This window comes from Salmo salar, unplaced genomic scaffold, assembly GCF_905237065.1.
Source record: "Salmo salar unplaced genomic scaffold, Ssal_v3.1, whole genome shotgun sequence".
NCBI lineage: Eukaryota > Metazoa > Chordata > Actinopteri > Salmoniformes > Salmonidae > Salmo > Salmo salar.
This window is the reverse complement of record NW_025547376.1, coordinates 17,558-35,000: the sequence shown is the minus strand read 5'-3', so window position 1 is coordinate 35,000 and position 17,443 is coordinate 17,558. Positions and strand designations below refer to the sequence as shown.

The 17,443-nt window shown below is 46.4% G+C and overlaps 1 protein-coding gene across 1 annotated transcript in view; it reads right to left on the bottom strand.

Moving 5' to 3' along the window:
* The window catches only part of LOC123731799 (E3 ubiquitin-protein ligase SMURF1-like), a 33,286-nt gene that overhangs the window by 2,314 nt on the left and 13,529 nt on the right, over window positions 1-17,443 (bottom strand). The window contains exons 3-4 of the mRNA XM_045711213.1: window positions 9,896-10,004; window positions 7,016-7,152 (exon numbers count right to left, since the gene is read on the bottom strand). Of these exons, the coding sequence (XP_045567169.1) occupies window positions 7,016-7,152; window positions 9,896-10,004 (246 nt within the window). The remainder of the gene's footprint in view (window positions 1-7,015; window positions 7,153-9,895; window positions 10,005-17,443) is intronic.

The window sequence follows — 17,443 nt, the reverse complement described above, 5'->3', positions numbered from 1 at the left end:
TGGTGTATCTGTGTGCTCCAGAGAGAGAGGAGTTTGTGGTGTATCTGTGTGCTCCAGAGAGAGGAGTTTGTAGTGTATCTGTGTGCTCCAGAGAGAGAGGAGTTTGTAGTGTATCTGTGTGCTACAGAGAGAGGAGTTTGTAGTGTATCTGTGTGCTCCAGAGAGAGAGGAGTTTGTAGTGTATCTGTGTGCTACAGAGAGAGGAGTTTGTAGTGTATCTGTGTGCTCCAGAGAGAGGAGTTTGTAGTGTATCTGTGTGCTCCAGAGAGAGGAGTTTGTAGCGTATCTGTGTGCTCCAGAGAGAGGAGTTTGTAGCGTATCTGTGTGCTCCAGAGAGAGAGGAGTTTGTAGCGTATCTGTGTGCTCCAGAGAGAGAGGAGTTTGTAGCGTATCTGTGTGCTCCAGAGAGAGGAGTTTGTAGTGTATCTGTGTGCTCCAGAGAGAGGAGTTTGTAGTGTATCTGTGTGCTCCAGAGAGAGGAGTTTGTAGTGTATCTGTGTGCTCCAGAGAGAGGAGTTTGTAGTGTATCTGTGTGCTCCAGAGAGAGGAGTTTGTAGTGTATCTGTGTGCTCCAGAGAGAGAGGAGTTTGTAGTGTATCTGTGTGCTCCAGAGAGAGAGGAGTTTGTAGTGTATCTGTGTGCTCCAGAGAGAGAGGAGTTTGTAGTGTATCTGTGTGCTCCAGAGAGAGAGGAGTTTGTAGTGTATCTGTGTGCTCCAGAGAGAGGAGTTTGTAGTGTATCTGTGTGCTCCAGAGAGAGGAGTTTGTAGTGTATCTGTGTGCTCCAGAGAGAGGAGTTTGTAGTGTATCTGTGTGCTCCAGAGAGAGAGGAGTTTGTAGTGTATCTGTGTGCTCCAGAGAGAGAGGAGTTTGTAGTGTATCTGTGTGCTCCAGAGAGAGGAGTTTGTAGTGTATCTGTGTGCGTTTTTGGTACCTAATGAAACTGATATTTGTCAGTCCCCTTCACTTTCCCAAATGTTGTTACATTACAGCCTTATTCTAAAATGGATTAAATACTGCATTTCCCTCATCAATCTACACACAATACACCATCATGACATCACAATACCCCATGATGACATCACAATACCCCATGATGACATCACAATAGCCCATCATTACATCACAATACCCCATCATGACATCACAATACCTCATTATGACATCACAATACCCCATAATGACATCACAATACCACATAATGGCAAAACGAAAACAGGTTTTTTGAAATTTGTGCAAATGTATAAAAAATTCTAAACAGAAATAACTTATTTACATACGTATTCAGACCATTAATCATCCTTGATGTTTCAACAACTAAGAATTGTATTTATTATGGATCCCCATTAGTTCCTGTCAAGACAGCAGCTACTCTTCCTGGGGGTTTATTATGGATCCCCATTAGTTCCTGCCAAGGCAGCAGCTTCTCTTCCTGGGGTTTATTATGGATCCCCATTAGTTCCTGCCAAGGCAGCAGCTACTCTTCCTGGGGTTTATTATGGATCCCCGTTAGTTCCTGTCAAGGCAGCAGCTACTCTTCCTGGGGTTTATTACGGATCCCCATTAGTTCCTGTTGCCAAGGCAGCAGCTACTCTTCCTGGGGTTTATTATGGATCCCCATTAGTTCCTGTTGCCAAGGCAGCAGCTACTCTTCCTGGGGTTTATTATGGATCCCCATTAGTTCCTGTCAAGGCAGCAGCTACTCTTCCTGGGGTTTATTATGGATCCCCATTAGTTCCTGCCAAGGCAGCAGCTACTCTTCCTGGGGTTTATTATGGATCCCCATTAGTTCCTGCCAAGGCAGCAGCTACTCTTCCTGGGGTTTATTACGGATCCCCATTAGTTCCTGCCAAGGCAGCAGCTACTCTTCCTGGGGTTTATTACAGTTCCCCATTAGTTCCTGCCAAGGCAGCAGCTAGTCTTCCTGGGGTTTATTATGGATCCCCATTAGTTCCTGTCAAGACAGCAGCTACTCTTCCTGGGGTTTATTATGGATCCCCATTAGTTCCTGCCAAGGCAGCAGCTTCTCTTCCTGGGGTTTGTTATGGATCCCCATTAGTTCCTGCCAAGGCAGCAGCTACTCTTCCTGGGGTTTGTTATGGATCCCCATTAGTTCCTGCCAAGACAGCAGCTACTCTTCCTGGGGTTTGTTATGGATCCCCATTAGTTCCTGCCAAGGCAGCAGCTACTCTTCCTCCAGCAGAATTAAGGCAGTTTATACAATTTTAGATGAGAAACCATGCACCTGAACAAAGATAGCGCAGACGTGCGATTGCCTTTTTCGATCATAGTTATACAATTTTAAAAACATTATAATACATTTCACAACATATTTTACCACCACATATCTGTATAGTAGTGCGTATGTTATTGTGTGTGTGTTTATGCATGTGTCTGTCTCTCTTCTCAGTCCCCGTTGTTCCATAAGCTGTATTTTTATTCTGTTTTGTTTAAATCTGATTCTCCTGCTGCATCAGTTACCTGATGTGGAATATTGTTTCATGTAGTCATGGCTCTATGTAGTACTGTGCTCCTCCCATAGTCTGTTCTGGACTTGGGGACTGTGAAGAGACCTCTGGTGGCATGTCTTGTGGGGTATGGATGGGTGTCTGAGCTGTGTGCCAGTAGTTTAAACAGACCTCTGGTGGCATGTCTTGTGGGGTATGTATGGGTGTCTGAGCTGTGTGCCAGTAGTTTAAACAGACCTCTGGTGGCATGTCTTGTGGGGTATGGATGGGTGTCTGAGCTGTGTGCCAGTCAGTTTAAACAGACCTCTGGTGGCATGTCTTGTGGGGTATGTATGGGTGTCTGAGCTGTGTGCCAGTCAGTTTAAACAGACCTCTGGTGGCATGTCTTGTGGGGTATGTATGGGTGTCTGAGCTGTGTGCCAGTCAGTTTAAACAGACCTCTGGTGGCATGTCTTGTGGGGTATGGATGGGTGTCTGAGCTATGTGCCAGTCAGTTTAAACAGACCTCTGGTGGCATGTCTTGTGGGGTATGGATGGGTGTCTGAGCTGTGTGCCAGTAGTTTAAACAGACCTCTGGTGGCATGTCTTGTGGGGTATGGATGGGTGTCTGAGCTGTGTGCTAGCCTGAGCTGTGCGAGCCAATGGCAATTTTCCTCCTTGTGGCACCTGATCACACGACTGAACAGTAGTCCAGGTGCGACAAAACTAGGGCCTGTAGGACCTGCCTTGTTGATAGTGTTGTTAAGAAGGTAGAAACTAGGGCCTGTAGGACCTGCCTTGTTGATAGTGTTGTTAAGAAGGTAGAAACTAGGGCCTGTAGGACCTGCCTTGTTGATAGTGCTGGTAAGAAGGTAGAAACTAGGGCCTGTAGGACCTGCCTTGTTGATAGTGTTGTTGAGAAGGTAGAAACTAGGGCCTGTAGGACCTGCCTTGTTGATAGTGTTGTTAATAAGAAGGTAGAAACTAGGGCCTGTAGGACCTGCCTTGTTGATAGTGTTGTTAAGAAGGTAGAAACTAGGGCCTGTAGGACCTGCCTTGTTGATAGTGCTGTTAAGAAGGTAGAAACTAGGGCCTGTAGGACCTGCCTTGTTGATAGTGTTGTTAAGAAGGTAGAAACTAGGGCCTGTGGTACCTGCCTTGTTGATAGTGTTGTAGAGAAGGCAGAGCAGTGCTTTATTATGGACAGACTTCTACCCATCTTAGCTACTGTTGTATCAATATGTTTTGACCAGGACAGTTTACAATCCAGGGTTACTCCAAGCAGTTTAGTCACCTCAACGTGCTCAATTTTCACATTATTTATTACAAGATTTAGTTGAGGTTTAGGGTTTAGTGAATGATTTGTCCCAAATACAATGCTTTTAGTTTTAGAAATATTTAGGACTAGCTTATTCCTTGCCACCCATTCTGAAACTAACTGCAGCTCTTTGTTAAGTGTTGCAGTCATTTCAGTCGCTGTAGTAGCTGACATGTATAGTGTTGAGTCATCTGCATACATAGACATACCTGCTTTAGTAAAGATTGGAAAAAGTAAGGGGCCTAGACAGCTGCCCTGGGGAATTCCTGATTCTACCAGTAAGGGGCCTAGACAGCTGCCCTGGGGAATTCCTGATTCTACCAGTAAGGGGCCTAGACAGCTGCCCTGGGGAATTCCTGATTCTACCAGTAAGGGGCCTAGACAGCTGCCCTGGGGAATTCCTGATTCTACCAGTAAGGGGCCCAGACAGCTGCCCTGAGGAATTCCTTATTCTACCAGTAAGGGGCCTAGACAGCTGCCCTGGGGAATTCCTGATTCTACCAGTAAGGAGCCTAGACAGCTGCCCTGGGGAATTCCTGATTCTACCAGTAAGGGTCCTAGACAGCTGCCCTGGGGAATTCCTGATTCTACCAGTAAGGGGCCTAGACAGCTGCCCTGGGGAATTCCTGATTCTACCAGTAAGGGGCCCAGACAGCTGCCCTGGGGGAATTCCCGATTCTACCAGTAAGGGGCCCAGACAGCTGCCCTGGGGAATTCCTGATTCTGCCAGTAAGGGGCCTAGACAGCTGCCCTGGGGAATTCCTGATTCTACCAGTAAGGAGCCTAGACAGCTGCCCTGGGGAATTCCTGATTCTACCAGCAAGGGGCCTAGACAGCTGCCCTGGGGAATTCCTGATTCTACCAGTAAGGGGCCTAGACAGCTGCCCTGGGGAATTCCTGATTCTATCAGTAAGGGGCCTAGACAGCTGCCCTGAGGAATTCCTGATTCTACCAGTAAGGAGCCTCGACAGCTGCCCTGGGGAATTCCTGATTCTGCCAGTAAGGGGCCTAGACAGCTGCCCTGGGGAATTCCTGATTCTATCAGTAAGGGGCCTAGACAGCTGCCCTGGGGAATTCCCTGATTCTACCAGTAAGGAGCCTAGACAGCTGCCCTGGGGAATTCCTGATTCTACCAGTAAGGGGCCCAGACAGCTGCCCTGGGGAATTCCTGATTCTATCAGTAAGGGGCCTAGACAGCTGCCCTGAGGAATTCCTGATTCTATCAGTAAGGGGCCTAGACAGCTGCCCTGGGGAATTCCTGATTCTACCAGTAAGGAGCCTAGACAGCTGCCCTGGGGAATTCCTGATTCTACCAGTAAGGGGCCTAGACAGCTGCCCTGGGGAATTCCTGATTCTACCAGTAAGGGGCCTAGACAGCTGCCCTGGGGAATTCCTGATTCTATCAGTAAGGGGCCTAGACAGCTGCCCTGGGGAATTCCTGATTTAACCTGGATTATGATGTCAGGGCTTCCAACAAAGAACATCCTCTGTGTTCTGTTATACAGGTAACTCTTTATCCACATTATAGCAGGGGGTGTAAAGCCATTATAGCAGGGGGTGTAAAGCCATTATAGCAGGGGGGTGTAAAGCCATTATAGCAGGGGGTGTAAAGCCATTATAGCAGGGGGGTGTAAAGCCGTTATAGCAGGGGGTGTAAAGCCATTATAGCAGGGGTGTAAAGCCATTATAGCAGGGGGTGTAAAGCCATTATAGCAGGGGGTGTAAAGCCATTATAGCAGGGGTGTAAAGCCATTATAGCAGGGGGTGTAAAGCCATTATAGCAGGGGGGTGTAAAGCCATTATAGCAGGGAGTGTAAAGCCATAACACACACATTTTTCCAGCAACAGACTATGATCAATAATGTCAAAAGCCCTGAGGTCTAACTAGACAGCCCCCCACAATCTTTTTATAATCAATTTCTCTCAGCCAATCGTCAGTAATTTGTGTAAGTGCCGTGCTTGTTGTTGCCAAAGGTCCTTCAACACAGTACTGAGTAAAGGGTCTGAATACTTACGTAAATGTGATATATTTCAGTTTTTTTTATTTTTTGCAAAAATTTATAAAACCTGTTTTTGCTTCGTCATTATGGGGTATTGTGTGTAGAAAAAAAAACGATTTAATTAATTTTAGAATAAGGCTGTAACGTCACAAAATGCCTCACGTACCAGGGCAAAGCAGCTAGCAAGGTACTGTTCTGTTTCAGCTGTTATGGTCAGTCTAGCTGTATGGAGGAGGAGGTACTGCTCTGTTTCAGCTGTTATGGTCAGTCTAGCTGTATGGAGGAGGAGGTACTGCTCTGTTTCAGCTGTTATGGTCAGTCTAGCTGTATGGAGGAGGAGGTACTGCTCTGTTTCAGCTGTTATGGTCAGTCTAGCTGTATGGAGGAGGAGGTACTGCTCTGTTTCAGCTGTTATGGTCAGTCTAGCTGTATGGAGGAGGAGGTACTGCTCTGTTTCAGCTGTTATGGTCAGTCTAGCTGTATGGAGGAGATGGTACTGCTCTGTTTCAGCTGTTATGGTCAGTCTAGCTGTATGGAGGAGAAGGTACTGCTCTGTTTCAGCTGTTATGGTCAGTCTAGCTGTATGGAGGAGGAGGTACTGCTCTGTTTCAGCTGTTATGGTCAGTCTAGCTGTATGGAGGAGGAGGTACTGCTCTGTTTCAGCTGTTATGGTCAGTCTAGCTGTATGGAGGAGGAGGTACTGCTCTGTTTCAGCTGTTATGGTCAGTCTAGCTGTATGGAGGAGGAGGTACGGCTCTGTTTCAGCTGTTATGGTCAGTCTAGCTGTATGGAGGAGGAGGTACTGCTCTGTTTCAGCTGTTATGGTCAGTCTAGCTGTATGGAGGAGGAGGTACTGCTCTGTTTCAGCTGTTATGGTCAGTCTAGCTGTATGGAGGAGGAGGTACTGCTCTGTTTCAGCTGTTATGGTCAGTCTAGCTGTATGGAGGAGGAGGTACTGCTCTGTTTCAGCTGTTATGGTCAGTCTAGCTGTATGGAGAAGAAGGTACTGCTCTGTTTCAGCTGTTATGGTCAGTCTAGCTGTATGGAGGAGGAGGTACTGCTCTGTTTCAGCTGTTATGGTCAGTCTAGCTGTATGGAGGAGGAGGTACTGCTCTGTTTCAGCTGTTATGGTCAGTCTAGCTGTATGGAGGAGGAGGTACTGCTCTGTTTGTGTGTGTGTGTGTGTGTGTGTGTGTGTGTGTGTGTGTGTGTGTGTGTGTGTGTGTGTGTGTGTGTGTGTGTGTGTCTTACAGCCCGTGTCCTTCAGTCTGCTGATGGTGTAGGCCAACAGTCGTATGCAGCCCAGGAACCCGGCGCCCTGCTTCCCCTTGTGGATCTTCTTCTGGTTCCACACACTGATGGTGATGGAGTCTGTCTTCCCTATGTACCTACACACACACACACACACACACACACACACACACACACACACACACACACACACACACACACACACACACACACACGCACGCACACACACACAGGTCAGGATTAAAGGTCGACCGATTAATCGGAATGGCCGATTAATTTAGGGCCGATTTCAAGCTTTCATAATGAAATCGGTAATCGGCCCTTTTTTGGACGCCGATTACGGCCGATTACATTCCACTCCACGAGGAGACTGCGTGGCAGGCTGACCACCTGTTACGCGAGCGCAGCAAGGAGCCAAGGTAAGTTGCTAGCTAGCATTAAACTTATCTTATAAAAAAAAACTATCGATCTTAACATAATCACTAGTTAACTACACATGGTTGATGATATTACCAGTTTATCTAGCGTGTCCTGCGTTGCATATAATCGATGCGGTGCCTGTTAATTTATCATCGAATCACAGCCTACTTCGACAAACGGGTGATGATTTAACTTTTTAGTGACAGAGGGCAGTATTCGGAAATTCGGATGAATGACATGCCCAAATTAAACTGCCTTCTACTCGGGCCCAGAAACCAGAATACGCATATTATTAGTAGATTTGGATAGAAAACACCCTAAAGTTTCTAAAACTGTTTGAATGATGTCTGTGAGTATAACAGAACTCATATGGCAGGCAAAAAACCCTGAGAAAAAAATCCAACCAGGAAGTGGTTTGTAGTTTTTTTCAACTGATTGCCTTTCCAAAACTACAGTGTCTGTGATGTCACTTCCTAAGGCTTCCACTCGATGTCAACAGTCTTTAGAACCTTGTTTCCTGCTTCTACTGTTACTGGGGAGAGAATAAGAGCTGTCTCAAGCCTGGGACCAATGAGTCGTTTACTGCGCGGGCACACCGTTCCTTCTTTTCCCTCTGTAATGAATACGCTATTGTCCGGTTGGAATATTATCGAAGATTTATGTTAAAAAAAAAGACCCTAAGGATTGATTGTAAACATCGTTTGACATGTTTCTACGAACGGAAATGGAACTATTTGACTTTTCGTTTCTGGTTCTGCGCTCGCGCGTTACGCCTTTGGAATAGTGATCTGAACGCGCGAACAAAACGGAGGTATTTGGACATAAATTATGGAGTTTATCGAACAAAACGAACATTTCTTGTGGAAGTGGGAGTCCTGGGAGTGCATTCCGACGAAGATCAGCAAAGGTAAGTGAAGATTTATTAATACTGAGTTTTGTTGACTCCAGACCTTAGCGGGTATCTGTATAGCTCGCTCTGGTGGCTGAACTCTGTACTCAGAATATTGAACAATGTGCTTTCGCCGTAAAGCCATTTTGAAATCTGACACAGCGGTTGCATTAAATGAGAAGTGTAATTATAATTCTTTCAATAACTGTTGTAAATTTGAAATCTTGAAAATCGGCCCTAAATTAAATCGGCCAATCCGATTAATCGGTCGACCTCTACCCACAAATCATTTCTCCAATCTGGGAGGAAAACTCAATAAAGTATTTAATAATTTGTCTGTGTATTTCAGTGTATTTCAGAGTGTTTCAGAGTGTTTCAGAGTGTTTCAGAGTGTTTCAGGGGGTTTCAGAGTGTTTCAGAGTGTTTCAGGGGGTTTCAGGGGGTTTCAGAGTGTTTCAGAGTGTTTCAGAGTGTTTCAGAGGGTTTCAGAGGGTTTCAGAGTGTTTCAGGGGGTTTCAGGGTGTTTCAGGGGGTTTCAGAGTGTTTCAGGGGGTTTCAGGGGGTTTCAGAGGGTTTCAGGGGGTTTCAGAGTGTTTCAGAGTGTTTCAGAGTGTTTCAGAGGGTTTCAGAGGGTTTCAGAGTGTTTCAGGGGGTTTCAGGGGGTTTCAGGGTGTTTCAGAGTGTTTCAGGGGGTTTCAGAGTGTTTCAGAGGGTTTCAGAGGGTTTCAGAGGGTTTCAGGGGGTTTCAGAGTGTTTCAGAGTGTTTCAGAGTGTTTCAGAGGGTTTCAGAGGGTTTCAGAGGGTTTCAGAGTGTTTCAGAGTGTTTCAGAGTGTTTCAGGGGGTTTCAGGGGGTTTCAGAGGGTTTCAGGGGGTTTCAGAGTGTTTCAGAGTGTTTCAGAGTGTTTCAGAGTGTTTCAGAGTGTTTCAGAGTGTTTCAGAGTGTTTCAGGGGGTTTCAGAGTGTTTCAGGGGGTTTCAGAGGGTTTCAGGGGGTTTCAGAGTGTTTCAGAGTGTTTCAGAGTGTTTCAGAGTGTTTCAGAGGGTTTCAGGGGGTTTCAGAGGGTTTCAGGGGGTTTCAGAGTGTTTCAGAGTGTTTCAGAGTGTTTCAGAGGGTTTCAGAGGGTTTCAGAGGGTTTCAGAGTGTTTCAGAGTGTTTCAGAGTGTTTCAGAGTGTTTCAGAGTGTTTCAGGGGGTTTCAGGGTGTTTCAGAGTGTTTCAGAGGGTTTCAGAGGGTTTCAGGGGGTTTCAGAGTGTTTCAGAGTGTTTCAGAGTGTTTCAGAGTGTTTCAGAGTGTTTCAGAGTGTTTCAGAGTGTTTCAGAGTGTTTCAGAGTGTTTCAGAGTGTTTCAGAGGGTTTCAGGGGGTTTCAGAGTGTTTCAGGGGGTTTCAGAGTGTTTCAGGGGTTTCAGGGGGTTTCAGAGTGTTTCAGGGGGTTTCAGAGTGTTTCAGAGTGTTTCAGAGGGTTTCAGGGGGTTTCAGAGTGTTTCAGGGGGTTTCAGAGTGTTTCAGGGGGTTTCAGGGGGTTTCAGAGTGTTTCAGGGCGTTTCAGGGCGTTTCAGGGCGTTTACTCACAGGTCATAGTGTTGGTTCCATTTGGGGTCTAGAGTGCTCTTCACTGTGTCTGTAGAATGACACTGGCCTGATCCGTCCACCACTACCTTCGCAAATGGGTCCGGCAACCCTACACACACACACACACACACACACACACACACACACACACACACACACACACACACATACCATACACACACACACACACACACACACACACACACACGTTACATACACACACACACACACACACACACACACACACACACACACACACACACACACACACACACAGTAGAATGTGAAAGAGAGATGAAGACAGAGAGAGGAGGGATCAGAGATACTAACAGAAGGAGAGATGAAGACAGAGAGAGAGGAGGGATCAGAGATACTAACAGAAGGAGAGGAGAGATGTAGACAGAGAGAGAGGAGGGATCAGAGATACTAACAGAAGGAGAGATGTAGACAGAGAGAGAGGAGGGATCAGAGATACTAACAGAAGGAGAGGAGAGATGTAGACAGAGAGAGAGGAGGGATCAGAGATACTAACAGAAGGAGAGATGTAGACAGAGAGAGAGGAGGGATCAGAGATACTAACAGAAGGAGAGGAGAGATGTAGACAGAGAGAGAGGAGGGATCAGAGATACTAACAGAAGGAGAGATGTAGACAGAGAGAGAGGAGGGATCAGAGATACTAACAGAAGGAGAGGAGAGATGTAGACAGAGAGAGAGGAGGAATCAGAGATACTAACAGAAGGAGAGGAGAGATGAAGACAGAGAGAGAGGAGGGATCAGAGATACTAACAGAAGGAGAGATGTAGACAGAGAGAGAGGAGGGATCAGAGATACTAACAGAAGGAGAGGAGAGATGTAGACAGAGAGAGAGGAGGGATCAGAGATACTAACAGAAGGAGAGGAGAGATGTAGACAGAGAGAGAGGAGGGATCAGAGATACTAACAGAAGGAGAGATGTAGACAGAGAGAGAGGAGGGATCAGAGATACTAACAGAAGGAGAGGAGAGATGTAGACAGAGAGAGAGGAGGGATCAGAGATACTAACAGAAGGAGAGATGTAGACAGAGAGAGAGGAGGGATCAGAGATACTAACAGAAGGAGAGATGTAGACAGAGAGAGAGGAGGGATCAGAGATACTAACAGAAGGAGAGATGTAGACAGAGAGAGAGGAGGGATCAGAGATACTAACAGAAGGAGAGATGTAGACAGAGAGAGAGGAGGGATCAGAGATACTAACAGAAGGAGAGGAGAGATGTAGACAGAGAGAGAGGAGGGATCAGAGATACTAACAGAAGGAGAGGAGAGATGTAGACAGAGAGAGAGGAGGGATCAGAGATACTAACAGAAGGAGAGATGTAGACAGAGAGAGAGGAGGGATCAGAGATACTAACAGAAGGAGAGGAGAGATGTAGACAGAGAGAGAGGAGGGATCAGAGATACTAACAGAAGGAGAGGAGAGATGTAGACAGAGAGAGAGGAGGGATCAGAGATACTAACAGAAGGAGAGGAGAGATGTAGACAGAGAGAGAGGAGGGATCAGAGATACTAACAGAAGGAGAGATGTAGACAGAGAGAGAGGAGGGATCAGAGATACTAACAGAAGGAGAGGAGAGATGTAGACAGAGAGAGAGGAGGGATCAGAGATACTAACAGAAGGAGAGATGTAGACAGAGAGAGAGGAGGGATCAGAGATACTAACAGAAGGAGAGATGTAGACAGAGAGAGAGGAGGGATCAGAGATACTAACAGAAGGAGAGGAGAGATGTAGACAGAGAGAGAGGAGGGATCAGAGATACTAACAGAAGGAGAGATGTAGACAGAGAGAGAGGAGGGATCAGAGATACTAACAGAAGGAGAGATGTAGACAGAGAGAGAGGAGGGATCAGAGATACTAACAGAAGGAGAGGAGAGATGTAGACAGAGAGAGAGGAGGGATCAGAGATACTAACAGAAGGAGAGATGTAGACAGAGAGAGAGGAGGGATCAGAGATACTAACAGAAGGAGAGATGTAGACAGAGAGAGAGGAGGGATCAGAGATACTAACAGAAGGAGAGATGTAGACAGAGAGAGAGGAGGGATCAGAGATACTAACAGAAGGAGAGAATGAAGACAGAGAGAGAGGAGGGATCAGAGATACTAACAGAAGGAGAGATGTAGACAGAGAGAGAGGAGGGATCAGAGATACTAACAGAAGGAGAGGAGAGATGTAGACAGAGAGAGAGGAGGGATCAGAGATACTAACAGAAGGAGAGGAGAGATGTAGACAGAGAGAGAGGAGGGATCAGAGATACTAACAGAAGGAGAGGAGAGATGTAGACAGAGAGAGAGGAGGGATCAGAGATACTAACAGAAGGAGAGGAGAGATGTAGACAGAGAGAGAGGAGGGATCAGAGATACTAACAGAAGGAGAGATGTAGACAGAGAGAGAGGAGGGATCAGAGATACTAACAGAAGGAGAGGAGAGATGTAGACAGAGAGAGAGGAGGGATCAGAGATACTAACAGAAGGAGAGGAGAGATGTAGACAGAGAGAGAGGAGGGATCAGAGATACTAACAGAAGGAGAGATGTAGACAGAGAGAGAGGAGGGATCAGAGATACTAACAGAAGGAGAGGAGAGATGTAGACAGAGAGAGAGGAGGGATCAGAGATACTAACAGAAGGAGAGGAGAGATGTAGACAGAGAGAGAGGAGGGATCAGAGATACTAACAGAAGGAGAGATGTAGACAGAGAGAGAGGAGGGATCAGAGATACTAACAGAAGGAGAGATGTAGACAGAGAGAGAGGAGGGATCAGAGATACTAACAGAAGGAGAGGAGAGATGTAGACAGAGAGAGAGGAGGGATCAGAGATACTAACAGAAGGAGAGGAGAGATGTAGACAGAGAGAGAGGAGGGATCAGAGATACTAACAGAAGGAGAGATGTAGACAGAGAGAGAGGAGGGATCAGAGATACTAACAGAAGGAGAGATGTAGACAGAGAGAGAGGAGGGATCAGAGATACTAACAGAAGGAGAGGAGAGATGAAGACAGAGAGAGAGGAGGGATCAGAGATACTAACAGAAGGAGAGGAGAGATGAAGACAGAGAGAGAGGAGGGATCAGAGATACTAACAGAAGGAGAGGAGAGATGTAGACAGAGAGAGAGGAGGGATCAGAGATACTAACAGAAGGAGAGATGAAGACAGAGAGAGAGGAGGGATCAGAGATACTAACAGAAGGAGAGATGTAGACAGAGAGAGAGGAGGGATCAGAGATACTAACAGAAGGAGAGATGTAGACAGAGAGAGAGGAGGGATCAGAGATACTAACAGAAGGAGAGGAGAGATGTAGACAGAGAGAGAGGAGGGATCAGAGATACTAACAGAAGGAGAGGAGAGATGTAGACAGAGAGAGAGGAGGGATCAGAGATACTAACAGAAGGAGAGATGTAGACAGAGAGAGAGGAGGGATCAGAGATACTAACAGAAGGAGAGATGAAGACAGAGAGAGAGGAGGGATCAGAGATACTAACAGAAGGAGAGATGTAGACAGAGAGAGAGGAGGGATCAGAGATACTAACAGAAGGAGAGATGAAGACAGAGAGAGAGGAGGGATCAGAGATACTAACAGAAGGAGAGATGTAGACAGAGAGAGAGGAGGGATCAGAGATACTAACAGAAGGAGAGATGAAGACAGAGAGAGAGGAGGGATCAGAGATACTAACAGAAGGAGAGGAGAGATGTAGACAGAGAGAGAGGAGGGATCAGAGATACTAACAGAAGGAGAGATGTAGACAGAGAGAGAGGAGGGATCAGAGATACTAACAGAAGGAGAGGAGAGATGTAGACAGAGAGAGAGGAGGGATCAGAGATACTAACAGAAGGAGAGATGTAGACAGAGAGAGAGGGAGGGATCAGAGATACTAACAGAAGGAGAGATGTAGACAGAGAGAGAGGAGGGATCAGAGATACTAACAGAAGGAGAGATGAAGACAGAGAGAGAGGAGGGATCAGAGATACTAACAGAAGGAGAGGAGAGATGTAGACAGAGAGAGAGGAGGGATCAGAGATACTAACAGAAGGAGAGGAGAGATGTAGACAGAGAGAGAGGAGGGATCAGAGATACTAACAGAAGGAGAGGAGAGATGTAGACAGAGAGAGAGGAGGGATCAGAGATACTAACAGAAGGAGAGATGTAGACAGAGAGAGAGGAGGGATCAGAGATACTAACAGAAGGAGAGATGTAGACAGAGAGAGAGGAGGGATCAGAGATACTAACAGAAGGAGAGATGTAGACAGAGAGAGAGGAGGGATCAGAGATACTAACAGAAGGAGAGATGAAGACAGAGAGAGAGGAGGGATCAGAGATACTAACAGAAGGAGAGGAGAGATGTAGACAGAGAGAGAGGAGGGATCAGAGATACTAACAGAAGGAGAGGAGAGATGAAGACAGAGAGAGAGGAGGGATCAGAGATACTAACAGAAGGAGAGGAGAGATGTAGACAGAGAGAGAGGAGGGATCAGAGATACTAACAGAAGGAGAGGAGAGATGTAGACAGAGAGAGAGGAGGGATCAGAGATACTAACAGAAGGAGAGGAGAGATGTAGACAGAGAGAGAGGAGGGATCAGAGATACTAACAGAAGGAGAGATGTAGACAGAGAGAGAGGAGGGATCAGAGATACTAACAGAAGGAGAGATGTAGACAGAGAGAGAGGAGGGATCAGAGATACTAACAGAAGGAGAGGAGAAATGAAGACAGAGAGAGAGGAGGGATCAGAGATACTAACAGAAGGAGAGGAGAGATGAAGACAGAGAGAGAGGAGGGATCAGAGATACTAACAGAAGGAGAGATGAAGACAGAGAGAGAGGAGGGATCAGAGATACTAACAGAAGGAGAGGAGAGATGTAGACAGAGAGAGAGGAGGGATCAGAGATACTAACAGAAGGAGAGATGTAGACAGAGAGAGAGGAGGGATCAGAGATACTAACAGAAGGAGAGATGTAGACAGAGAGAGAGGAGGGATCAGAGATACTAACAGAAGGAGAGGAGAAATGAAGACAGAGAGAGAGGAGGGATCAGAGATACTAACAGAAGGAGAGGAGAGATGAAGACAGAGAGAGAGGAGGGATCAGAGATACTAACAGAAGGAGAGATGAAGACAGAGAGAGAGGAGGGATCAGAGATACTAACAGAAGGAGAGGAGAGATGAAGACAGAGAGAGAGGAGGGATCAGAGATACTAACAGAAGGAGAGGAGAGATGTAGACAGAGAGAGAGGAGGGATCAGAGATACTAACAGAAGGAGAGGAGAGATGTAGACAGAGAGAGAGGAGGGATCAGAGATACTAACAGAAGGAGAGATGTAGACAGAGAGAGAGGAGGGATCAGAGATACTAACAGAAGGAGAGGAGAGATGTAGACAGAGAGAGAGGAGGGATCAGAGATACTAACAGAAGGAGAGATGTAGACAGAGAGAGAGGAGGGATCAGAGATACTAACAGAAGGAGAGGAGAGATGTAGACAGAGAGAGAGGAGGGATCAGAGATACTAACAGAAGGAGAGATGTAGACAGAGAGAGAGGAGGGATCAGAGATACTAACAGAAGGAGAGGAGAGATGTAGACAGAGAGAGAGGAGGGATCAGAGATACTAACAGAAGGAGAGGAGAGATGTAGACAGAGAGAGAGGAGGGATCAGAGATACTAACAGAAGGAGAGGAGAGATGTAGACAGAGAGAGAGGAGGGATCAGAGATACTAACAGAAGGAGAGGAGAGATGTAGACAGAGAGAGAGGAGGGATCAGAGATACTAACAGAAGGAGAGATGTAGACAGAGAGAGAGGAGGGATCAGAGATACTAACAGAAGGAGAGGAGAGATGTAGACAGAGAGAGAGGAGGGATCAGAGATACTAACAGAAGGAGAGATGTAGACAGAGAGAGAGGAGGGATCAGAGATACTAACAGAAGGAGAGGAGAGATGAAGACAGAGAGAGAGGAGGGATCAGAGATACTAACAGAAGGAGAGGAGAGATGTAGACAGAGAGAGAGGAGGGATCAGAGATACTAACAGAAGGAGAGATGTAGACAGAGAGAGAGGAGGGATCAGAGATACTAACAGAAGGAGAGGAGAGATGTAGACAGAGAGAGAGGAGGGATCAGAGATACTAACAGAAGGAGAGGAGAGATGTAGACAGAGAGAGAGGAGGGATCAGAGATACTAACAGAAGGAGAGGAGAGATGAAGACAGAGAGAGAGGAGGGATCAGAGATACTAACAGAAGGAGAGATGTAGACAGAGAGAGAGGAGGGATCAGAGATACTAACAGAAGGAGAGGAGAGATGTAGACAGAGAGAGAGGAGGGATCAGAGATACTAACAGAAGGAGAGATGAAGACAGAGAGAGAGGAGGGATCAGAGATACTAACAGAAGGAGAGGAGAGATGTAGACAGAGAGAGAGGAGGGATCAGAGATACTAACAGAAGGAGAGATGTAGACAGAGAGAGAGGAGGGATCAGAGATACTAACAGAAGGAGAGATGTAGACAGAGAGAGAGGAGGGATCAGAGATACTAACAGAAGGAGAGGAGAGATGTAGACAGAGAGAGAGGAGGGATCAGAGATACTAACAGAAGGAGAGATGAAGACAGAGAGAGAGGAGGGATCAGAGATACTAACAGAAGGAGAGATGTAGACAGAGAGAGAGGAGGGATCAGAGATACTAACAGAAGGAGAGATGTAGACAGAGAGAGAGGAGGGATCAGAGATACTAACAGAAGGAGAGATGTAGACAGAGAGAGAGGAGGGATCAGAGATACTAACAGAAGGAGAGGAGAGATGTAGACAGAGAGAGAGGAGGGATCAGAGATACTAACAGAAGGAGAGATGTAGACAGAGAGAGAGGAGGGATCAGAGATACTAACAGAAGGAGAGATGTAGACAGAGAGAGAGGAGGGATCAGAGATACTAACAGAAGGAGAGATGTAGACAGAGAGAGAGGAGGGAACAGAGATACTAACAGAAGGAGAGATGTAGACAGAGAGAGAGGAGGGATCAGAGATACTAACAGAAGGAGAGGAGAGATGTAGACAGAGAGAGAGGAGGGATCAGAGATACTAACAGAAGGAGAGATGTAGACAGAGAGAGAGGAGGGATCAGAGATACTAACAGAAGGAGAGGAGAGATGTAGACAGAGAGAGAGGAGGGATCAGAGATACTAACAGAAGGAGAGGAGAGATGTAGACAGAGAGAGAGGAGGGATCAGAGATACTAACAGAAGGAGAGGAGAGATGAAGACAGAGAGAGAGGAGGGATCAGAGATACTAACAGAAGGAGAGGAGAGATGTAGACAGAGAGAGAGGAGGGATCAGAGATACTAACAGAAGGAGAGGAGAGATGTAGACAGAGAGAGAGGAGGGATCAGAGATACTAACAGAAGGAGAGATGTAGACAGAGAGAGAGGAGGGATCAGAGATACTAACAGAAGGAGAGGAGAGATGTAGACAGAGAGAGAGGAGGGATCAGAGATACTAACAGAAGGAGAGGAGAGATGTAGACAGAGAGAGAGGAGGGAT